The sequence below is a fragment of the Procambarus clarkii genome, chromosome 17 (assembly GCF_040958095.1).
Source record: "Procambarus clarkii isolate CNS0578487 chromosome 17, FALCON_Pclarkii_2.0, whole genome shotgun sequence".
NCBI lineage: Eukaryota > Metazoa > Arthropoda > Malacostraca > Decapoda > Cambaridae > Procambarus > Procambarus clarkii.
In genome coordinates, this window is record NC_091166.1 from 45,891,228 (window position 1) to 45,915,890 (window position 24,663).

Consider the following 24,663-nt stretch of genomic DNA (forward strand, 5'->3'; position numbering starts at 1 on the left):
ACGATTGGGTACTTTAAGGTGCTTTGTGCAGTGTTTAAACATCGGTTTTATTCAAGACAGTGTAATAGTTATTTCTAATTAAAGAAACACTTTACTGCCTGTTTATAAACTCTCACATATCATTGCAATTTTCTGGAGCGAACCCATTGTGGCTCCTTGAAGCTGTCTTCCCGAGACTGAGATTGCGCTGCACTAAAAGGATACATCAGCCACATCTAGTTCTGTTGGCCTACTGGGGACCAGAGCCAGAACCTGGCCCTAACAAGGAGGCACAGAGCAGATGACAATCTGTCACCTCGTCCAGGGAAAGCCCTCGGAAAGTCGGCACAGCTTTACGGACAACTGGAGAGTTCACAGAAAATGAAACCTCAAAAAAATGCATAACAATCACTGCAAATGAGTCAAACAGAACAAATGGATTCATTCAAACAAGCTTGAAACTCATTAGTACCGTTTACCACCACTGTGCTGCCCGGCCCGGTTCCCTGCCAGCTCCCCACCTTAGTTCTGTCCCTGATGTTGGTGTCACTACACCAGCTCATGGACGAGCCTGAAAACTTCAGCTAAGTGCTTTTGGGTTCTTTTCTGCCCTGATTGGTTCTTGGTTCTCTCTGTGTAGGATCTTATGTTGCAGGGGGGGGGGGGGATAATTTTTCTTATCCCCCTACTGTGTATGAGTTGGATCATTCAGCTGCTTTCCCTTAGGTTCATTTACTGATCCAATTAGGCAACCCTGATTTATTATTTTTCTGGAGGTTTCCATCCTCCTGCACCATCTTTGGTGGTTTGTGCAGATTTGCTTCTGTATCTCCTGCAGAGTTGGACCTCTTTTTCTATGATGGACCCTGTCTCTTTCTTTGAGTTCGGGTCCATCTCATATTAGTTGTACAGTAGTTTGAGATCTCAGGCTCATCCTGACTAGGTGACAACCTTTTTCTTTCCTTAGGGGGGGGGGGGGTCTTGGCAAGGGTTCTGTCATTCCTGTGTAGCAGGAGGTCTTTTAGGTGTTTCTAAGTTTCTGAGTTTTCTTGGTTTTCTCTGCTTCAGTTCTGCCAGTTTTCTCTGATGTTTGCCAAGGATATGGGCAAGTGGCAGCTCAACATGCAGCTGTCTATACTGTTTGAGGCTACTCTCCATGTGTAGCTGCTGACGCTTATTGCAGATGACTGCAATATGCGTTCACACCTAGCTGTAGGCTTGCAGCAAGCTCTTCCACAAGGACCCAGGCATGCATGTCAACATGAGGATGTGGCTGTAGTTCTGGCCCTGGTGGCCATGCCTAAGATGCTAGCCCCTCTCCTTCGGGAGGTGGTGGCAGCATTTTATTTGGCCCCGCCTTCCGTGTCTGCAGGCTGTGCTGCAGACATGTAGATTATTTAGATTCGGCGCCAAAAAACAGACTTAACTCCTGTTTTTGGAATTGGGTCTGTTCGGCCTCAGGAGTTCTCTCTGGTACTGTGTCTGGTTCATGCAGATTGGTTGGTCTCAGGCATGTTCAAGCTGATCTCATCCCTTTAGTAAGTGTCCTGGTTGTTCCTCAATCTCTCTCTGGTCTGAATGCCTTCATCCCCTGCTCAACCTGCATAACTCTTTAGCCCAGGTTCACCTGGTATAGCAGGCAGGAACTTGATTAGTGTCCCTGGACCTCAAGAATACATACTAGCACATCACTAGTCACCTGGGAGATCATGGACTGTTCAACCACTGTGCTACGCCAAGTTTTTGACTTTCCCCCTATGCGCATAAAATTAAGTGTTCACAATTTTTTTTTATCTTTGTAAAATTATAAATCCCCTACCCTGAACATGTAAAAAAAAAAAAAAAAAAAAAAAAAATCCACTTTGGCTGTGGAGAAGGAGGCGTCACGGGCTGGTCACCCGTGTGTGAAGCTCCCAGAGGCGGTCACACGGGTCATTCAAGCATCACGAGTTGCCACAGATATTTTTTCAATTATTTGTTCTATGTATTTCCAATGCTGTTTTATTTGTTTTTACCGTATATGATGCATATGTGTCCTTTACAATATGTATACAGTAGAACATTCATAATGTTCCATGGCACTGTGATACATGTCGGTAATTTGTCCACAATAAATATTTATTGTCGCAATATTACTTGTTAAAAATTCATTAAAATTACAATATGTACAGTTTCACACACTATTTACACAGTAGCACACTATTACACACTCAGTACTTCGGAAGTGAGTGATAATCAACGAAACAGTCCATGGTACGCAGCGCGACTTCGCTCTCGATGCGCCAGGTACAGATAGATTTTCGCTTCCAGTTTCTTCATTCTGTGTGCTTGCAAAAGATCAATTTGTAAGGTAGTTTTGAAAAGATTGCTTTGAAAAATCCCTCGCTAGAAGAGATTCAGTCATTCTGGAAGAAATTCAGTCAATCAGGAAGAGATTCAGCTATTCTTGAAAATATCTATCGAAAACACCACTATGGAAGCCACTAACACTGTTCATCTATGCTACTTGTATCAGATGCATCATCACTGAACCCAGAAAACAATTCATCTGTGTATCATCAATTAAAATTGGAGATGGCAAGGATGGCGTTCAGAGCTACAACTGGATACACTCGCTGTATCACTTGCATCCGACTTTTGTGTTAGGTCCTTATTGCGCCTAGCTTCATCAATATCATGACCCTTATGTTCTTCATACAATAAGGTCCGAATTTTACCGACACTGCGTCGGACAGGTCTTTGAGAGTCACAGGCGCGTGAACCACCCATGGTTGCTTACTCGGTACTAAGCCAGCCAGCAGCCCTATGACATTCTGAGAATTTTGTCTAAGTTTTGTTTTGCCTCTCACTGGAGGTCCCAAGAGTACATTTCGTACACAACCTACCGTGCATGCGTTTTGAATGGGTACGAAATATTCTAAAGGTGTTTTCTTGGTTTGCACAGTTTCCCATCGACCGAGTTTTCTCGGTTGGCGCATCACAGTGGTTACACTTTGTCGTGGGGCGTCATGCTCACAGCTTCGGGGTTCTTTCTTTTGGCTTGAACCTGCACCCCTGCATGTTTAGCAGACCTGTGTGGGTCGTTGTAGCCCTGATGCATTTGTTAAAGGTTCGTATCTTAGGTTACCTCGATAACTGGCTGGTGTGGATCCGCTAGTCAGTCTGTTTGTCAGCTAGCTAGGGATCTGGGGGCAGATTCGCAAAGCAGTTACGCAAACACTTACGAACCTGTACATCTTTTCTCAATCTCTGGTGGCTTTGTTTACAATTACAGTATTAAACAGTTAATGAGCTGCGAAGCACCAGGAGGCTGTTTATAACAATAACAATAGTTAAATGGGAAGTTTTCATGCTTGTAAACTGTTTAATAAATGTAACCCAAGCTGTCAAAGATTGAGGACAGATGGACACTTTCATAAGTACTTGTGTAACTGCTTTGTGAATCTGACTCCTGGTTCTTTCCTGGCATACTTCGTTCAGGTTCCTTGTGAATTGACAGAAGTCCCAATTGATGCCATCCCAGGTTCAGACTTCGCTGTCTCATTTGAGACTCAATCGGTGTCTCTTTCCCTGTCTCCTGCAGGTTTTTTCTGCTTGCAGCTCTGTTGCCACTTGATGTTGGATCACTCCCAGATGACTTGCTGATTGGTCAAGCAATTGTGCAGGAGCCTGAACTATGCCTGTCTTGTCTTCCCTTGAGTATAGTTTGGCTCCAGGCATTGTTCAGCTTTCTCTGGTTCCGCTCTTTTCACTGTTCCCAGGACTGGTGGGTTCAAATCCTTCCTGTCCTTTGTTGGCTTTTGCTTCACTGACTTTTCCCTTGGGTTATGGGGGTTTGGTTCCATGGCGCCCTCCTTCCCTGTCACTCGGCGTGTTTCTGGATGCCTCATTCCTCAAGTGAGACTTGGAGTCCAGCTCTCATAAGGCTGCCCAAGGCTGGTAGTTGGGTCTGTTCCTTTAGGCGCACAGCACCACACACGAGTTTGCGCTGTATGATTTACCTTCCTCCTGGCTCAGTTCTCTGGCTCCACCCCAATTGCTCCCTGGTGCTCCATTGTCTTAACCAAGGGAGGTCTCTCTGCTATTTCCCTGCAGAGCTGGATGCTTTGTTTGGTACAGCTTCTGGCTTTTCAGCATTTGGTTGTCCATGCGGTTCATGTATAGGGTGTATCCAATGTCCTCGCAAATGTGCTGTCTTGCTTTCAGTCCGTCACCATGGAGTGGACCATTGACGACACATCCTTCCATTGACTTTGCAAAATATTCGTGCTCCTCGAGGTGAACCTCTTCGTGTCAGCATGAAACTGGGGACTTCCCTCCTGATAGGCTTTGGCAGTGGATGCCTTTGAACTGGATTGGTTGCGGTGGAGGTGTATTCACCTCTTTTTTCCCAAGTTCATTTGCAATTTGATGGCTGGTGCAGCCTTGTTTTCTGGTGCTTCTAGCACGATGTTTGTACCTGGGTTTTTCCATGGCTCTGCATCTAGCGACAGAATGTGCCAGCAGTGTACTTCGCTGGTTTAAACTTCACCTCTGCTCTTTGCATCTGGGGTTTCTAATGCATCTCTGTCACCATTTGTATTGCATGCAGGTGTTGGGTTTGTTGATCTCTCACCTGTGTCTTTCTTCATGTATATAGTACGAGGTGACCTGGCATTTTTTTCACCACTGTTCTGCCTCGGTGGAGCCACTGTTGCTCACGTTCCTTCGCCTCCTGCTTGCTCATGCTTTTCCCATGCTGTCCGGGTCTTAAGACTATGTTTTGGCTTATCTTTCCTCGCCTTGAATTAGTTTTTCCTTGGGCTCATGGTGTTTCTCTTAAGGCAGTTTTCCTGTTGGTTCTCACCTGTGGCTGTCGGGTTGGGGAGGTTCAGTCTCTTCTCCAAAGGTAAGGGGTTTTGTTCTTTTGTCTCTGGCAGGTCAAAAGTTTGGTTTGTTTGTTTTGCAGCCTTCTTCCTCTCTTCTGGCAAAAATTGAGTCAGCAGGCTTGCAGAGTAGCCCTTTGGTTGTGTCCCGTGGCAGCTTTTGCACCTGCATGCCACCGATTCTGTTACAGTGGATGCCTTATTGGAGGATCCTATTTCCTTGGTTCCCTGTTCTGAGGTTCACATTTGTTTGTAGATTGATCAGGTCTAGCCAGTCTGAGGTTTACCCTCTGGCACATGATGGTCTTCATTCCACAGCTTTGGCTGCAGTCTTTTCTAATATGTCGTGAACTGATATTTGGACTCGGGTGTTTGGCATTCTAACTGGGTCTTGGTGGCCTGATATTTGGTTAATGCTCCTGAGTCTAGTCAGTTGTACAGGGATATGGCTTTGGGCTGTCACCCTGCCTGATTTCTCTTGTCATCAGTGACTGCTGCCTCACCTCTTTCCTGGTACAGAGCTGTCACTAGTGCAGATCTTGGTGGTGGTAGCAAATGAATCCCTTGAAGACTGAAGTGGAGAAGGGTTCCATGTGTACATCCCTTTCTTGTTCTCTGTGGTTAGAGTGGCTTCATGGAACAACATGGTGGTCCTTTCAGAAACCCAGCATTGAATGTACAGTAGTGAAATGCCAGTTTCTAGAGGATCCCTGATGACTCCCTGCCTCTCCTCCTGCTTTCCAGGTTCTTCAATTCATTGAGGGCTTGTTCATCAGGTCTAGAACTGATATGGAGAGCTGGTTGGGAGTCGGGGCCAGGCCGCTTGGTGGTGGTAATCGGTCCTAACACGTTTCGAGCTCATTTCTGTGAATCTCTTGTTCCATGCAACTCATTTGCTGTGGTTGTGTGGCAGTTGTTCATGGGTTCATTTTCTGTGAACCCTACAGTTGTCTGCAAAGCTGTGCTGACTTTCTGAAGGCTTCTTCTGGTAAGATTGTCACCTGCTCTCTGTGCCTCTGTGAGGAAAGATGGGGGCCAGGTCCCTGGTAGGCCAACAGAACTAGCCACGGCTCATGTACTAATGGAGTGTGAAGCATTTTCAGGGAGATAGTTTCAGGAAGCCACTGGGGATGCAAAAGAAATTGGCATTTCATTACATTTAATGCTGGGTTCATATCTTCAAATCGGGGCATATCTATAACCTTTCATCATTCCTTGCGCCTCATATTTTGAGTACAGTGGTAATTGGTTCCGTAACCAAACCTTCAAGTGCACCTTCTTCCCCGTCTCCTTTTCCATCCCATGTTCAGTTTCATAGTTTATACCCAAGTTTACCATTTTATATTTATCACCCTAGGCAGCTGCCTGGTTTGACTAGTGCTTGCACCAGCCTGGGCTCTGGAATCTATTTTATTGCATGTCTGGACGTTTTCTATCTTATGTTTCTTTAGGTGCAGGCACCATACCACAGCTGTGTACTCCAGTTATGGTCTGACGTACGTAGTAAATTATTTCTTAAACATTTCTCCATCCATGTACTTAAAAGCTATTCTGAAACTAGCATGTGTGGTTTTCTGGTGATAAAGTACAGTACTGGTTAAGAATTATCCATAAATCTTTTTCTTTGAATTAGTTTGCATTACAGTACAGTATATGGTTTTTAAGTATCTTCGATAAAGATACATTATGATTTTATCCATTATTTTTTTTCTTTTCATTTTTAGTTGCCCAAGATCTATCAAATGCCCCCTCATCAGATTGAAATGATCAATATTTATGTATTGTGGTCTTTGGAAGATCACTATTGTTATTTGGATATGTTGCCCTCTGGTTACAGACATGCCATTTTAAAAATTAAGTATAGCTGCACTCAAATTTCTATTTACATGCCATACTGCCAAGAGACACATCCAGGGCTTTTAGTTGCAAATGGTAATATAGGAAGATTTGCAGTATATATAGGCAATTGTAGTATAGTATTTTATGCCATAAGGAAGATATTCTTTTCAAATTTGGAATGTGTGTCTTAAAACCACTGTATATAATAGTAAGTAAAATTTCATCATTGTATCACTAATTGCATTAAAAATGCATTTTCTCAGTTCTTTATTATTGTATAGCATTCAATGCTATTACCCTGTCTCTCACTTTCAATGGAAGGTGGACATGGAGTTAAACTGTATAGATGTGACTAGGTTCTCACTCCCTGAACAGGAAGTTTGCAAGTGGAATGCAGTGAAGGAAGAGGTTCTTGAAACCAGCTTCATTCACAACTGTAAGTGCGATAAAAACATTGATGGTGGATGAGGTAATTAGCATGCTAGGTCTAAATGGGTAGGAGGCGAGACATAAAGAGCTAGGTGTCACTGATAGAGAAGCACCACACTACAACACAACACACTATTTCTACATATTGTGTTGTATATTTCTACATATCTATTGGAGGCGGTAAACCAAGGAACCTTGGAGGAATTTGAACTTACTAGAGGTGAGATCAAAAGGAATCTGTTGGAGCTGAATGTGACAAAGGCTGTTGGATCTTAAAGAATCTCACCACAGATAATAAAAGAGTGTGCAGAAGCTATTTGTGTGGTGTATAACAGGTCACAGGAAACTTGAGGCCTACTGGAAAGCTGGAAGACAGCTAATGTAGTCCCAATTATACAAAAAGGGTGACAGACAAGAGGCACTGAACTACAAGCCAGTTTCCCTAACTTGTATACCATGCAAGGTGATGGAGAAGATTGTGAGGAAAATGCTCATACAACATCTGGAGAGAAGGAGCTTTTTAACACGCCACCAGAATAGGGTCAGGGATGGTAAATCATGCCTTAAAGGTTTAATAGAATTCTGTGACAAAAATTAGACAAGAAAGAGAAGGGTGGGCAGACCACATTTTCTTAGACTGTCAGAAAGCCTTTGACACAGTATCCCATAAGAGGCTATTACAAAAGTTGGAGAAACAGGCAGGAATAACAGGACAGTGCTCCAGTGTATATCAGGACCCCATCCTGTTTCTGATACATGTAAACGATCTTCCAAATGGTATAAACTCAGTCCTCTCAATGTTGTTGATACAAAAATTCTGAGGAGAATCAAGACAGAAGAAGATAAACAGAGATTACAAGATGACCTGGACAAACGGAATGAATGGTCTAGGAAATGGCTGCTAAAGCATAACTGGTAAGTGATAAGTAATGAACCAGTAAAATAACAACATACTGGAGTGAACGATATGGAAGAAAATGCAGAATAAAACCAGTGAAGAATGGGGGGCACAATAGTGCCCCTGCTCTTCAAAAAAGGGGCATTAATAGGCACAATCAGAGAACACTGTATAAACATTAGAAGTTCACGGTTGTTAAACATCCTCCCAGCGAGCATGGGAAATATTGCCGGAACAACCGTGGACATCTTCAAGAGAAAACGAGATCATTTCCTCCAAGGAATGCCAGACCAACCGGGCTGTGGTGGATGTGTGAGCCTGTGGGCTACTCCAAGCAACAGCCTGGTGGACCAAACTCTCACAAGTCAAGCCTGGCCTTGGGCCGGGCTTGGGGAGTAGAACTCCCAGAACCCCATCAAGCAGGTCAAGGGAGCAGGAGGTCAAACATAAGGTACCATCTGGAAGGGGAATTCCTTCAAGAGTCAATTAGAAAGAAAGATCTGGTAGGTTGAAATCACACACCCTATCCCCAGAAGCCCACCTTAAAAGGATATCATGAACAACATAGGCTAGATTGGCCAACATAAGAACTGCCCTTAGAAACTTGTGTAAGAAATCATTCAAAACCTTGTATACCACATATGTCAGACTAATATTGGAGTATGCAGCTCCAGCCTGGAGTCCATTCCTAATTAAACACAAGACAAAGTTAGAGAAAATTCAGATGCCTCCAGACTAGTCCCAGAGGTGTGAGGTATTACTTATGAGGAAATGCTACACGAATGTCCCTAGAAAACGGAAGGGTTAGGGAAGACATGATCACCACCTACAAAATTCTCAGAGGAATAGACAGGGTGGACACAGATCAACTGTTTAGGCCGGAACATGAACAAGAGGGGCGCAGGTGGAAACTTAGTACTCAAATGAGCCACAGAGATAGATTTTCTGGGGGAAGCCCCGTTGGCTCCCCAGAGCCATCCAGGCTGATATGGCATTATTAGCTTTCTGGCATCAGTCAAAGTGCATGGAGTTCTTCCCTACCGGGGACCACGAGCCAAAACCTGACCTCTTCAGGAAGGCACGAGGAGCAATAGCCTATAGAAACCTCCGTGTGGTTGGGAGCATTCCACGTCTGCCATCGACCGGGTCTGGCACCCAGAAAGGTAGGCGCCCCAAAGCAAATTCCCTATTCTGGTGAAAATATTGCTACCAAAAGCCGAACGAGTGGACAGATCTTCCCAAACGAAGATTAGCAAACGAGCATGACATCATCACGTTGCCGTGCCGCTGTCTGTGCAACCCCCCCACTCTCCCTAGGAAGGGGGAGGAGGAACCCCAGACCCTCGCGCCGGTGACCCAAACATCAGTTCTTGGCTGATGTGATACTGGCAGGTCCTGTGCCTCTGGCTCCTGTTTTGGTTTCAGTTTCTGTGCCTTGTGGTGAGGTCTCCCTGCCTGTGTGCTTCATGGTATGAAGTTTCCTGGGGGTCCTTCCGGTTTTTCCTATCACTGCGTATGTGTATTTCGGTCTCTGATAGGCTTGTCTTATCCTTCCTATCTTGGTTGTTCCAGGACTGTCATCTTATGCCGAATACTGTCGCCTCGTATCGTACGGTGCTGGTGGAGCTGCTCCAGCTTGCGTTCGGTATTGATGTTACGTCTGCTCCATTCCACAAACTGTCTCGTATGTTGTTTCACCTCCGGCCTGCTCATGCGCCACATGAGCCACCCTGGTCATTGGACCGGGTGCTTCTTTTCTCTCTTCAACTCGGTTTGTTGTGGCCCCTTCAGTTCAGGACCGTTTTTCTAAGGCTCTTTTTTTTTCCCTGTTGGCATTGGCCTCTAAGGGTCAGGTCGGGGAGCTTCATGCTCTCCTCCGGCACGGGTTTCTGCTCTTTTGGTCCTGGTGGTAGGTTCGTTCGATTGCAGCAGTCTCCTTCTCTTCTGGTGAAGAATGAGACTGCAGCTTTCTGGAGGGGTCCTTGGGTTGTTGATGCTTGGTTGGTCAGGCCAGGGGTGCATCATGTGTTGTCCGGTTGTGGCTCTCTGCCATTATTTGCGTGCTACGGCTTCGGTGGACGGGGATGTGCTTTGGGTTCACCCGGTTTCCCCCCCTCCCTGTTCCCAGGCTCGGATCTTCCAGGTCGTCCACAGGGTTGTTAAGTCTAGCCAGTCTACGGTCTATCCTCGTGCCCACGACATTCGTAAGTTTCTGCTTTGGCTGCCGTCTTTAGCAACATGTCTTGGGTTGACATTCGGGCACGGGGTTTTTGGAGGTCGAACAGGATCCTGGCCTCTCGCTACCTTGTCAATATCCCTGGACCGGGTAGGGCTTGTGTTGCATTGGGTCGACGGTTGCAGCCAGTTGTCTTGACTTTGCGGTGAGGAGTGAGGACTGACCGCCTCCCGGTAAGTCCCTGTTTTTCCTTGTCTTTGGGTAGTTAGCTCCGGGAAGCTGACGGGGCTCCCACCAGAAAACTAGCATTTGTCGAGTGTTTTTGACATCCAGCCCAAGAACTGACAGTTGGATCACCGGCGCGAGGGTCTGGGGCTCCCCCTTCCCCCTCGCGGGGATAAGTTTTGCGCAGAGAGCGGCGCGGCAACGTGATGATGTCATGCTCATTTGCTAATTTTCGTTTGGGGAGGTCTATCCACTCGTTCGGCTTTTGGTAGCAATATTTTCACCATATTAGGGGTTTGTTTTGGGGCGCCTACCTTCTGGGTGCCAAACCCGGTCGATGGCAGATATAGAATGCTCCCAACCACACAGGGGTTTTTATAGTCCATTGCTCCTCGTGCCTCTCTGAGGGGAGGGGGGCCAGGTTCTGGCTCGTGGTCCCCGGTAGGCAAGAACTTCATGCACTTTGATGTCAGAAAGCTAATAATGCCATATCAGCCTGGATAGCTCCAAGAAGCCTCCGGGACTCGTCCAGAAAATGGCATTTCATTACATTCAACGCTGTTTTTTTCAGTGTCAGCATAGTTAAGAAATGGAATGTATTAGGCAGTAATGTGGTGAAGGCAGACTCCATACACAGTTTCAAATGTAGATTTGATAGAGCCCAATAGGCTCAGGAACCTGTACACATGAACGATTTGAAAGGAAATGTAGAATAGAGCCAGCAAAGAGTTAAGGTACCATAGGCACAATCAGAGAACGCTATGAATATCACAGGTCCACAGTTCAATATCCTCCCAGCAAGTATAAGAAATATCGCTAGAATTAAAGTGGAAAACTAGACACTTGCAAGACCAACTGAGCTGTAGTAGATATGTGGGCCGCTCCAAGCCTGTTGGATCAAGCCCTCACAAGTCAAGCTTGGCTCAGGGCTGGGCTTGGGGAGTAGAAAAATTCCCAGAACCTCATTCTCCAATGATCCAGGTACAGAATAAATGAAACAGATATGACTACAGTATTACATGCAAGATTCTGAGGGGTGAATAGTTAAGATGATCAATGCAAACACTTTTAAATTGAAAGAAGAATAGGACAAGAGGGCACAGATAGGAGCTGGGAACAAAAAGAAGTCAAAATAATTTAAGGACATACTCCTACCCTGTATGGTTTGTCAACATGTAGAAGCTACCTCCATCTACAACTTCAGGTTGATACAGCAAAGAATTTAGATACAGTATAAGGAAAATTGAAACAGAACAGGTACAACAAAGCTAGTAAGCATGTCAGTGCTAGACATTTTGGCAAAGCATTGTATGGAGCAAGAAGACAGCCTCAAATTCAACTAAGAATTAATAGAAAATTAATTTACAAAATACAGCTAAATTGCATTACTATATAAATCCTTACCTCCCCTAAAGTTAATTAAGTAAGCACCACCTTAACCTAATAACCACACCACGCCCCAACACCATATGGTGGAGGGTGAACTTTTGTCCGACATATTGAAAGGAGTGAATGAACCAGTAACATTTGGCCTCGTGTGCTCACCTAGCATAAGGTAGAAATTGAGGGGAAAAACAGTGCCAGGTTATCTCTTCAAAACAGTGCACATGGCATAAGTACAGTACAGTCAAAAATGAGTGGCAAACATGACAACAGTTAGTTAAGGTTGGTCTTACCTTTACATATTGAATTTTATATGTAAAAATATCTTTGTGGCAACTCCTGCCCCTCACCTGACTCAGGCCGATCGTCATGTGGCAATTGAGAACACTTGTGAATCATGTTGTTATTTCGAGATTTCCTCACTCCACCATGATCATAGTAGTCACATAAATTTTATTTTCCGGTAAGCATGGAATGCATTTTAACAATATTAAAAGTAAAACAAAATCAGAATTTTGGTGTGCACTGAGAGGCTGTCATGGAAATTAGTGTGTGCAGCCCACGATGGGGGGGGAGGGAGGGGTTAAAATGTCCCGGATTGTGTCGCACAGTTGACGGATAAATGGCAAGAACATCCCTGGTTGTGTTGCACAGTTGAAGGGTTAAATTCAGTGACTCCTGTACTTGTATTATAATGTTGCATTTAAGTATTTCTGGGGGGAGCCCCTACGGCTTCCCGGAGCTTACTAGGCTGATATGCTAATGTCAGACTTTGGCATCAGTCATGTGTATGGAGTTCTTATGGACCTACCGGGGACCACGAGCCAGAACCTGGTCTCCTCTAGAGAGGCAAGGGGAGCAATGGCCTATAGAAACCCCGGTGTAATTGGAAGCATTCTATGTCTGCCATCGACTGGGTTAGGCACCCAGAAAGGTAGGTGTCCCAAAACAAACCTCTTTTCTGGTGAAAATTGCAACCAAAAGCCGAACGAGTGGATAGAACTCCCCAAACAAAAACGAGCAAACTAGTATGACGTCATTCGTCGTCGCGCCGCTGTCTGCGCAGCACCCCCCTCCCCGGGAGGGGGAAGGGGAAGCCTCAGACCTACCGCGCCAGCGATCCACACCCCAGTTCTTGAGGCTGATGCTATCGGCTCGGTTGTGTGCTCTGACTCCGGTCTTTTTGCGGCACTGTGCTTTGAGTGTGGCTGCTGTTCTCCAGGGGTGCGAGAGTCAGGAATTATTCCTCAGTACTCGGGCTGCATGCCCCTAGGGTTCCCTTCCCTAGGTGCCTTGTAAGTACTGCCCTTGGAGCTTGGGGTTACCTTCCACAAGTTCCTCGGGGTCTGCTTCTGTGTGTCCGTTTTACTGCTCAGTTTCTCGGCCGCTCTTTGGGTACTTGGGGGTTTTGTCTCCCCTAGTTTACCTTTAGGGTAAGAGGCAGTTTTCACACTGGTAGGGGCGCAGGGTGCTGTGCAGCTAGTTGTCACCTATCACAGCGGCCGGCTCTGTTCCTTGGGGTACGTTGTCCTCTTGCAGGGTTTTGTTTTCTTTTTTTTTGGGGGGGGGGGGGGTTCTGCCCTAATTGCCACTGGTGTTTGGCCTCACCCTGATACTTGGTGGTGCCCCCTGCTTGGTCCCCGTGAGTGTACACGTCCCTGGGGTTCAGCTTTAGACAGTTTGTTTGGTAGTTTGGGCACCGGTTAGCAGTACCCTGCCTGGGTTTACCTGAGCGCGAGTCCTCTTCAAGTAAACGCTCAGGACCCTGGGAATCCCCTAAGGGGCGCATGTGACCTCGGGATCCCCCATAGCTTCGTGCGAGTTTGAGGGTTGTTTGGTCCCCTTGTCTCAGGGTGACCCTCACTGTTTTTGCCTCCGTCGTGCAGCCTGTTGGGTCGGTGACACTTTCGACCCTGAGTCCTCCGAGTATTGTTGCTTGCTGGTAACTCAATTTACCCAGTCTTTGGATGATGATCTTTGGGTACAGGCTGCACAGGCATTGCATTCTAGGTTTTGTGTGTTGCAACGCGATAGGTTGGTTGTTCACCCGGATGCCCCGTGGCTGCCCCGTTTTGCTTGTACGGACCCAGACTTGGGGGTGGGGGTCGCTTCGACCCTGGTTCAGTCCGCACCTCCTGGTCCTTTACCTCCTGGTCCTTTACCTCCTGGTCCTTTACCTCCTGTTGTGCGTTCTGGTCCCCCTCCCCTGCTTCCGGCTCCGAAACGTCTGAGGGTTTCGTAGTCGGGGCAGGGGTTGGTTGGTCTTGAGACTCAGGCAGCCTCAGGGAATGCCCCCTTCCGGTGTGGCAACGGAGGCATTCGAGTCTCCTCCCCCGGCCGAAGCCTCTGGGTCTGACCAGTGGGCCTCATTCTATCCGGCTTCTACGGCTGCGCCGGCCTTGTCTAGTGAGGTCGGTGCTTCGGGGGGAGGATTCGGCCCCAGGTCCTGACTTGGGGGCCTTGGGCCCCACTAGACCCTGCCTGGGTTTTTGTACCCTCTGAGCGGGGCTTACTGTTGCAAGGTGTGGGGTTTTCTTTTCCTCCCTCTGCGTACGAGTTGGATTTGGTGTCTGCCCCTTCCCTGGTTTGGTTCCATGTTTCCCCGGGGGCTTCAGTTCCGTCTTTCTGGAGGTTTTCGGCTTATCGCATCCAACCTGCTGTGGTGCGGGCGGCCCTTGCAACGAACCTCCTGCATGACCCGGATTATGCCTCGGCAATGGATCCCTCGACTTTCAGGTTTGGGACTTCATTCCCTTTCTGACTCCGTTACGAGGTTCCGGAGTCGTCCTGGCTGGCGGACTGTCCTGTCTTTACTTTGGAGGCTTGGCACTCCTTCTGCCATTCCCGCACGCTTGAGTGGCGAGAGGCTTCGACGGTGTTTCAGGTTTTCCTAGGGGGGCCATCTTGAGCACCTCAAAGAGTGCTTGTTTGCTCCTGTCCTTTCCCGGGATGTCGGTGTCGTTCAGCTCCATGTGCAGGTTCCCCTCCTTTCAGTGGTGCAGGTGGCGGAGGACTTGCACGCTCGGGGCCTTTTGGTTGCGGCATTGCGCTTCTTTTCCCTAATGGAGCTGTTTTCTCACTGGCTCAAGGAGGATGTGGGGGGCGCTTGGGGCTGTTCCGGGGTCTGGCGCATTGGCCTCGGTGGCTTGCTCATCGGCTGCCGTGCTGAAGCTTTTCGCGCCGATCTTGCGGGATGCGGTGGCTCTGTTTTATGCCTCCCAGCTCGCATGTCAGCAAGCGGTGCTTGCCTCCTCTGTGGAATCCGCTTGGGCCTTGGCTCTTAGGCTTTTGTCCCCTTTTTGCCCCCTCTTGTTTGAGGCTTCAGTCGTTGCGCAGTTTATTCAGTCTGCTTTGGCTTCTTGTTGTCCTATGTCGGACTTACTGGTTCTCCGGGGGTCCCGTGGTGGGCCTCCCGGACGGGTCGTGCCAAGGCTCGGGGTTCCTCCCGTTGTGGTACACCTCTGGTGTCAGGTTCGGGTTCGGTGCCTTCTTCGGACCCACCTTCGTCTGGTGGGCGCGGTGTTCGCTCTGTGTGAGGTTCTGGGTCTCGTAAGGTGCACCGGCCCTTTTGCAGTTCGCCCCATTGATGGGGCAATGGGGGGGAGGCTTGTGCTGTTCGCTCACACCTGATCCCATGATTTGTGGGCGTTTTGGGTTGTTTCACACGGCCTCCGGTGGCATTGGGTGGCCCCTCCCCCTGCAGGGGGTTCGGGGCTGGCTTCTTCCCCCTGTGCTCTGTCAGGTCATCTTGGAGTGAGTTCACTTGGGCGTGGTCGAAACGGAGACATCCCTCAGATGGGTTTCCCATCTGTTTCCGGTCCCGAAACGAGACTGCGCGGACTTGCGGTTCATTCTGGACTTGTCCCGTCTGAACCCCTAGGTTCATTGCCCCTCCTTTCGGATGACCACGCTGTCTCAGGTTCGGCTCCTGTTGGAGCCGGGTGCTTGGATGGTGTCCCTGGACCTCCGGGATGCTTATTGGCACGTCCCAATTCATCCGGGGTTCAAGGACTGGCTCGGTTTTGTTGTGGGGCTTTGTGCTTACCGCTTTCGTTGTCTTCCATTCGGCTTGAACCTGGCACCTCGCGTTTTCACGCGCCTCACGCGGGTCGTGGTGACCCGTCTGCATCTGTTAGGTGTTCGGGTGTTGGCCTACCTCGACGACTGGCTGGTTTGGACTCCCAGCCAGTCCGCTTGTCTGCGAGCCAGGGATCTGGTTCTTTCTCAGCTCGCTGGGTTAGGGTTCTTGGTGAACTGGAGGAAGTCCCATCTGGTTCCCTCCCAGGTTCGGACCTGGCTGGGCCTTGTGTGGGGACTCTCAGACCGCTTCCTTGTCTCTTCCTCCGGAGTCTCTTCTGCGGCTGCGGTCCCGCTTGTGCCTGTTTCTGTGGGGCTCCCGGGTCTTCCGACGGTTGCTCAAGGGTCTGTGCCGGAGCCTGAACTTCGCGATGCTGGTCTACCCGCCGGGTTGGGTTTGGCTTCGTCGGCTGTTCTGGTTCCTTCGGGGACGTCCCTCCCGCCTCTCGCGATCGCTGGGTTCGGACCCCTGGGGCTTTGCGTCGGTTGCTGTGTCACCGACTTCCTCTTCGGGTTTTTCGAGGTTCAGTGTTGTGGCGCCTACCTGAGCCCTCGCTTGATGTGTTCACAGACACGTCGTCTCTTGGCTGGAGCTTTCTGACCATTGCTTACCAGGCCAGCCAGGGTCGGTGGGGTCTGTCCTTCCGTCGAGCCCACAGCACTGTGCGGGAGTTCGCGGCGGTGTGGTTTGCTCTTCGGAGGATTCGAGTCACTCGCGGGTCGACGATCCGGCTCCATTCGGACTGCTCCCCGGTGGTTCATTGTCTGAACAGGGCGGTTCGATGCGGTCCTTGGCTCTTTGGCGCTGGTCGCTTCGGGTGACTCGTCTGCTGAGTTCTCGGGGTTTGGCTCTCCTCGCAGTTCACGTGCGGGGTGTGTCCAACGTTTTGGCCGACGGCCTGTCTCGTTTCGTTCCCCTCTCCACGGAATGGACGGTCAACGCCGACTCCTTCCGTTGGCTTTGCCAAATGTTCAGACGTCCTGAGGTGGACCTCTTAACGTCGGCGTGGCCGCGGCGCCTTTCCCTGTATGTGGCGCCCTTTCCCGACTGCAAGGCCGTCGGGGTCAACACCTTTCAGCAGGACTGGTCGAGGTGGGGGTTCCTGTACCTCTTTCCCCCGGTTCAGCTGTTGCTGACAGGTCCTGACTGTTGCTCTGTCCTTTTGGCCCCTTGGTGACCAGCCCAGCCGTGGTTTCAGGCGCTGCTTGCTCGGTGTCTGAACCCGGAGGTTTTTCCGCGGCTCCGCCTCTTCCAACAGATCGGCCCGATACGTCATGTGGCTGGTTCGATCTTCTCCTCGAGTCTTCGCGTATGGTCTTTTTGACTCGAGTGTATCATCATCTCTGTGGTGGTCAGGTGGCTTCCTTATTAGTGTCCCACCTGCGGGCTTCGTCTTGACGGCAGTATGAAGTTTCCTGGCAGTCCTTCCGGTTCTTCTTACATCTTCATCATTGTACTTCACTTTCTGTTAGGGTGGTGTTGTTCTGTTAGGGTGGTGTTGTCCTTTCTCTCTTGGTTGTTCCAGGACCGTCTTCTTATGCCTAACACTGTCGCCTCATATTGTGCGGCGCTGGCGGAGCCGCTTCAGCTTGCTTTCGGTATTGATGTCACGTCTGCGCCGTTTCGCAAGCTGTCTCGGGCGTTCTTTCACCTCCGGCCTGCTCTCAAGAAAAGAGAGTAGTGCTCTCTTTTCTTTCTTCTCCTTGTTTTGTTGTGGCCCCCTCGGTTCCGGATTGTTTTTTGAAGGCTCTTTTCCTGTTGGCATTGGCCTCTGGGGATCGGGTAGGGGAGCTTTATGCTCTCCTCCGGTGCAGAGGTTTCTGCTCCTTCGGTCGGGGTGATCGTTTTGTTCGTCTGCAGCCTTCTCCTTCTTTTCTGGCGAAGAATGAGACTGCTGCGTTCCGGAGGGGCCCTTGGGTTGTTGATGTTTGGTTGGTTCGGCCAGGGGTGCATCATGTTTCGTGTCCGGTTGCGGCTCTCCGCCATTATTTGCACGCCACGGCCTCTGTGTCCGTGGATGCGTTTTGGGTTGATCCGGTTTCCCTGCTCCCCTGTTCGAAGGTGCGGGTCTCCCAGGTCGTCTGCAGGGTTATTAAGGCTAGCCAGCCTGCTGTCTATCCCCGTGCCCATGACGTCCGCAAGTTCGCGGCCCTTGCCGCCGTCTTTGGCAATATGTCCTGGGCTGACATTCGGGCACGGGGATTTTGGCGGTCGAACAGGGTCCTGGCTGCTCGATACCTTGTAAACGTTCCTGGACCCGGTTGGGGCTGTGTCGCTTTGGGTCGGCAGATGCAGCCAGTTGTCTCGACTTTGGGTTGAGGAGTGAACAGCAACCGCCTCCCGGGTAAGTCCCTATTCTTTTCTCTGTGGGTAGTTAGCTCCGGGGAGCCATGGGGGCTCCCCCCAGAAAGCCAGCGTTGAATGTAATGAAACGCCATTTTCTGGGTGAGTCCCGGAGGCTCCCTGGCATCCCTCCCTCCGGTCGGCGTTTTTTTCGCGTGTTTTTGACATCCAGCCTAAGAACTAGGGTGTGGATTGTCAGCATGGTAGGTCTGGGGCTCCCCCTTCCCCCCTCCCGGGGAGGGGGGGGCTGCGCAGATGAATGACGTCATACTAGTTTGCTCGTTTTTGTTTGGGGAATTCTATTCACTCGTTCAGCTTTTGGTTGCAATTTTCACCAGAATAGGGGTTTGTTTTGGGACGCCTACCTTTCTGGGTGCCTAACCTGGTCGATGGCAGACATAGAATGCTCCCAATTACACGGGGGTTTCTATAGGCCATTGCTTCCCTTGCCTCTCTAGAGGGGGCCAGGTTCTGGCTCGTGGTACCCCGGTAAGCCCAAAAGAACTCCATACACATGACTGATGCCAAGGTCTGACATTAGCATATCAGCCTGGTAAGCTCCGGGGAGCCTCCGAGACCCCACCCAGAAAATGGCGTTTAATTACATTCAACGCTGGTTTTTGTATGTTTTTTTACGAATTTTATCAATATTTGGACTGAGCACTAAAATACATTTGAGCCTTCAGTAGATGATGCAGAATAACACTTCGTTCAAAAATAGATTCAGTTAAGGCTGTTCTGTATATTTAATTTTTTATTATTATTATTAATAATCCATAAAATATCAGATTTAAGTTTAAAGATTTTATGCACTGTACAATAGTGACAACTGGATTAGCGGCTTAGTTGAACAGTCCTTACCGAAATGAACATTTGTTTACTCTATTGAACAATTAGTACCAAATACAAACTATTCATAGTATCTTGAATTATGTTAGAGGCAGGACTCACTGTATTTTCCTCACCTATCAACAACTGGCTAATCATTGTTTTAATTAGAATATTTTGCCATTTCTGAAAATTTGTATCGTTAATTTTTCTTTTTGTCATTAACAGGGGCAGAAACCAGAGCAGCCACAACAACATCTACATCCACCCACTAATTATTACACAAACCGGCCTAATCACCAGGATCATAGACCGGTATCTCTGGAACAGCAGTGGCAGCAATTTCAACAGCAAGTGAAGATGGAAGGCGGTCAGCAGCAGTATGACCCGTACTCAGCAACTGAGGAGGGTGAGCACCAGGACACGGCAAGACAACCACAGGTACTTATATTTAATGGTGAAGCATAAATCATATCACCAATTTAGGATTAATTTCTAATTTCCACGTGCAGGTATGTAACCTAGAGATAACGGCTGGTGTCCATACCTTGAGGTTTCCTTGAGATGATTTTGAGGCTTAGCGTCCCCGCGGCCTGGTCCTCGACCAGGCCTCCTCGTTGCTGGACTTAAATTGAACTAAAATTAACTGAGCTTGCATCCTGATAGTTTGATGGCATTTGGCATAAAAAATCCTTGACAAACAAACTTGTGTTAAATACAAATACTCAATTTTAGAACTAATTTTATCCAGTATTGCTATGATCTACATTATAGGTAGATAAAATTCAAATTTAGAAATATGAGGGGTGAGGAAAGCTTTGGATTTCTCATAACACGGTACTTAGTACATGCACCTGTAGCCAAACCACAGGTATGACAGCTGCTTGAAGATAAGTTACATACTATACTTCACATTGTAATCAAAGATTGTCTTCTTCCATTACAAAGTAGTCTATGGGGTAGTGTTGGTAAACCAGTATTACAATAAAATGTTGCAGTTTGACTTAATGGTTATATGACCCTTGTGTTCAATAGTGCCAATCTGAAAAGTTCACATTTCTTGGTGAAGACTTTAAGGCTTTAGCACTGAATTTCACATGTTGAGATGCAGTACATGTATTTACAGTATCATTTTAGAATATGAAACAGTAGTTAATTTTTGAGGTACCGGTATTTATTTTAGTGTTAGTATCGTGAATGGCAGTTGTTTTGATATTTCAGTGCCTTAGCAGTTGCTGAAGATTAAGGCTCAAACTTTATAATATTGTGATATGCAAAAGTCAGCATTAGTGTGGTTTTAAAAGCAAGAACAATAATGTTGAAAATGATAAGTGGCATTGCTAAGCCTTGTTGCTTTTGATTGAGGATTGAAAATTTAATTACTAGTAACTTTCATTCAAAATTGAGTGGATTAGAAGTTACCCATTGTATGAAGTGTTGGTAAATTTGAAACTGAAATATGTAAAGTTAAATGGAACAGTTTTATATGCAGAAGACATGACAGTGTTCATATTGGATTAATAGACACTTATCATGTCCGCTCTTGAGCTTGGGAGTGCCGCAACGGCAACAAAATGGCTGAAGTTCTAATTTGGAATAAAGAGAATGAGTAACATGAAGAATGAGGAAGTTGTGTGATGATATTTTGATTGGAAGGCCTTTCTTTGTCTGCCTGTCCATTAACTGAATGGAATGGAGCAAGTACAACGTGCTTCACAAGTAAACACAATATATTGTACTTTTTCCCCTTCAAATAACTAAATGGAATGGTGCAAGTACACTGTGCTTCAAAAGTAAACACAATATATTGTACTGTTTCCCCTTCAATTTATGACACGCAGAATATTTTTATTTTACTCGTGCAATTTAATTTTCACCATGTTATTTATCGTAATGAACATATTATCCAACAAACTGTCTGCTGTATGTCTATATCAAGTGAATATTTTCATTCTTGCATACATGAAGGAGGACAAGTTGAGTTCCGAGGTTGTAAGGATGTTTTGAGAGAATGGTTGTAAAGTTACTTAAAGAACATTTAATGAGGTGGGGAAAGGTTTCAGAACACTGTAAGAAACTCGCACAAATCTTCACAGAAGTGAAGCATCATCTTTACCAGCACTCTACTCGGAGCCTTACTTGATTATATATAATAAATGAGTGTAGGCAGGAAACTTAGCAGGTAAGGTAATTCAGTAAGGAGGTCCTCCTCACTGAATTATCTTACTTTAGTACTGAAAGTACTGAACAGTACTTTCTGAAGTTACTTAGTACTGAACAGCCAGAAAGCAAGAAAAAATTGCTTGGAAGAAAGCTGGCCTTTAAAAATAAAAAATAAAATAAAAAGTGGTGTGTGTGTGTGTGTGTGGAGGTTAAGAATCTTATAGACCACAAACTTGCTTATGAATATTCAGATTAAGAAATGAGAATACATATAAATTTTGCTTCCCAATTATTGATTTTGAAGGGACCAAGGGCAATCAGTCGGCTCACTACCTCTTATCTTATTAATGAGAAAAGAAAAATACATATTAGTTACTTATCTGCAGGAACCCTAATAGTGCATCTTCCTATTTTTAAAGTAAGTACAGTAATGATACAATGACAAGTTAACAAAAGATGTCATTAGTAAGTAGAAATGTGTTGGTTTCAGCTCTCTCTCATCTGCTACCTTGTAACCATCATGTGTGTGTGTGTGTGTTGAATTACAATTTATGCAGTTATTAGTTTCATATGCTGTTAATTTGTTTCTTGCAATATTGTTATTTATTAATAAAATTGGTCTTTCAAGATAAAAATATTGGTTTTATTACTTGAAACATATTATAAAAATTTATTGTTTGTCAATATTGTAATATTATTACCAAATATGAAACATAATCTTTGCAAAATTAAGAGCGTGTGCGTGATTGTAAAATTTTTAATTCCATTTTTCTAAGTAAAAAATACTGTAATATTCGCTTCTACTTACCATTCATATTTCATTTTCAAAGCATTTTATGGAGCAAGAAGACAGCCTCAAAATTCAACTAAGAATTAATAGAAAATTAATTAACAAAATACAGCTGAATTGCAATACTATATAAATCGGTACAGTAACTACCGTTATGTAACCTGATACAGCATTCACTTAATAAAATATTGATCTTACTTCCCAAATTTGGATATAAATAGGAGCTGCCTCGTATAGGCTAATAGGTCTGCTGCAGTTACCTTCATTCTTATGTTCTTAATTTATGTGTCATATTCCTAGAAGATGCACAAGCAGTCAAGTCACCAGTCAAACAAGTCTTGGCTCATTTTTCTTGAAATGAATATTTAACAAGGTCCATTGCTTGCCTTGTTTCCTTAATCGCCAGTGATTCAGGTTACATTCAACTTCTACACATTATTTCCACGCCTTATTTTTCAATGTCATTCTTCATCCTGTGTTTTTTTAACGCTAAATTTAAGTTCCTCGGTTAATTGCTTTATATTATAGGCATTTAGTAATTGAACAGAAAAAATCATTGTAATTTTGTCAAAGTCGGATGACATGAAACACGTACAAATACGTACTGGCAAAATAAAGGGTAAAGATACTGTACATGAAGGGGGTTATGATTTATAGAGTTGGATTGGTGAGATAGTGTAGTTATGACTTAAGGTGGCAATAGATTGCAACTAAACAAGAGTGGGAAGCATGCGAATGTCCTTTATGCCATGTGGAAGCTGTACATGATGTCCATGTAAAATTAGCTGAGGGCATATAAAGTTCATAATATATATATAAAGCGCTGTGGGGATTTTTTGGGAAGATAAGAGCTGCATTAATAATTCACAATGTTAAAACATAAACACTGATAGAAATGACTGAAAAGGAAATGGCTTAAGTATGTTTAAAACTGCAATTAAATGTGTGCATTGAATATTTCGCCTCACAGAAGATATTATTGATAGGTTCGCTAATTTTTGCCGTTTGTATTTTGTTTAATTGTTTAATTATTTTCTAAAGCATAATGTGGATGTTAAAACATCACTTTTTTTTTTTTACTGAGCTTTAGTACTATTTGTTACACCAAAAGACAAAGCTAGAATTAGAGGGAAGATTTTGGATGAATAGCAAACTGTAAGTGTCTAGGGCCATACAGCTTCACTTTTTGTTATTAACACTTTCGCGCTCTCGGTGCTCAAAAAAAAACAATACTCCAGATGCTTTCGGCACTTCGCGCGCCTACGCGGTAAGACCGAAAAGTGTACACTCTTTTGACTGCCCTGACAATAATTGAAGGCGCACGTATTTAAATTTGGTATCACTGTGTTCGCAATGAAATTGTCTATAAGAGCATACCTATAAAATGCCGCCCAAGCATAAGGAGTATCAACACCAAATAAAAAACTATGCAGATCACTCGCCGAGAGCGCCAAACAGCAACAAAATGTTTCCACTCTTAATGGTTGCGAAGCCTACAGTTGTCCTACATCGCTAATTTTGGTATCATTGGAATCGCAATAAAATTCTCTACACGCACATATGCATATGAATGTTTAATATAGGTAATTGCCCACCCGCAAGAGTGTGTGAAGTGGAGAGTAGTTAGCCGCGAGCGCACTGGCGAAAACACAGGGGGGAAATCATGCTTGGAAAGTTTATACGTTTCCTGACCCTACTTTTCTATGTACGTATTTCTTTTTTATACCAATGTGTTCGCAATAAAATTTTCTATAAGATGAACTGTATAACATTTGTACAAAGCATGTGTAAGAGAAGCGCCAAATATAAAACCACGTCGCTCAGTATGCGTTCGCGGCAGAAACGAACGCATTGTTTTCGTTCGTTTGATGTTTGTCATGTTTATACTTGTTGAAACATTTTAGAATTTGTATGACAGTGATCGCAGTAAAATTCCCTACACAGACATATACATAACACATACAAATATTTCCCACGTGTTGGATATATCAACGGCTAAAGGGAACCCACTGCCACACGCTCGCCACACCCCCAAACATACTTTGTGTATTTTTTTTTTTTACTCATAGAAGTTTATGTGATATAATATTCATTCTGGTACCAAAACATTCGCAAATAAATTCCCTACAAAACAAAAGTATCCCCATCCATTTCGGTTAAAAAATGGAATTTATAGAAATATTTTTTCGATGGACGAGAAAACTCGGCTGTTATGCGGAATCGTAAGAGAAAACGGTGACGAGTTATCTCTAATCTAAAGCGCGAAAGTGTTAAAAAGTTAGTATGTAAGAATAAGGAAAACTGCAAAAGGTTTAATGGCCCATATGAGACCACTCCTATTTATATTCACCCTAACTCACTCACATACAGGGCAAACTCACTGAAACAATCTAAATAGGGAGAATTCCATAAAGAATTTTGTTCAACTCAAACCTCCCCCAATTCCAACCAAAAAAAAAAAAAATCATTGCCTACATCCATAATAATACATATATACAGGTTTTTGACTTAGCTTACCAGGAGAGTAGTGTAGTAAAATATCATGATACCCTTGATGCACATTTAGGTAAGTACAAATCCACCTATCTTCACTACTACTTGAGGTTATCTTGAGATGATTTCGGGGCTTAGCGTTCCCGCAGCCCAGTCCTTGACCAGGTCTCCTTT

General features: G+C 45.8%; 1 protein-coding gene across 4 annotated transcripts in view; it reads left to right on the plus strand.

Annotated features, from left to right (window-relative positions):
• Positions 1 to 24,663, plus strand: part of LOC123772502 (uncharacterized) — a 174,189-nt gene that overhangs the window by 104,040 nt on the left and 45,486 nt on the right. For 2 of the 4 annotated variants that reach the window (XM_069325961.1, XM_045765723.2), the window contains 2 exons: positions 6,296 to 6,340; positions 19,272 to 19,484. In XM_069325961.1, coding sequence (XP_069182062.1) covers positions 6,296 to 6,340; positions 19,272 to 19,484 — 258 coding nt within the window. The remainder of the gene's footprint in view (positions 1 to 6,295; positions 6,341 to 19,271; positions 19,485 to 24,663) is intronic. The other 2 variants (XM_045765725.2, XM_069325963.1) reach the window with 1 other exon arrangement.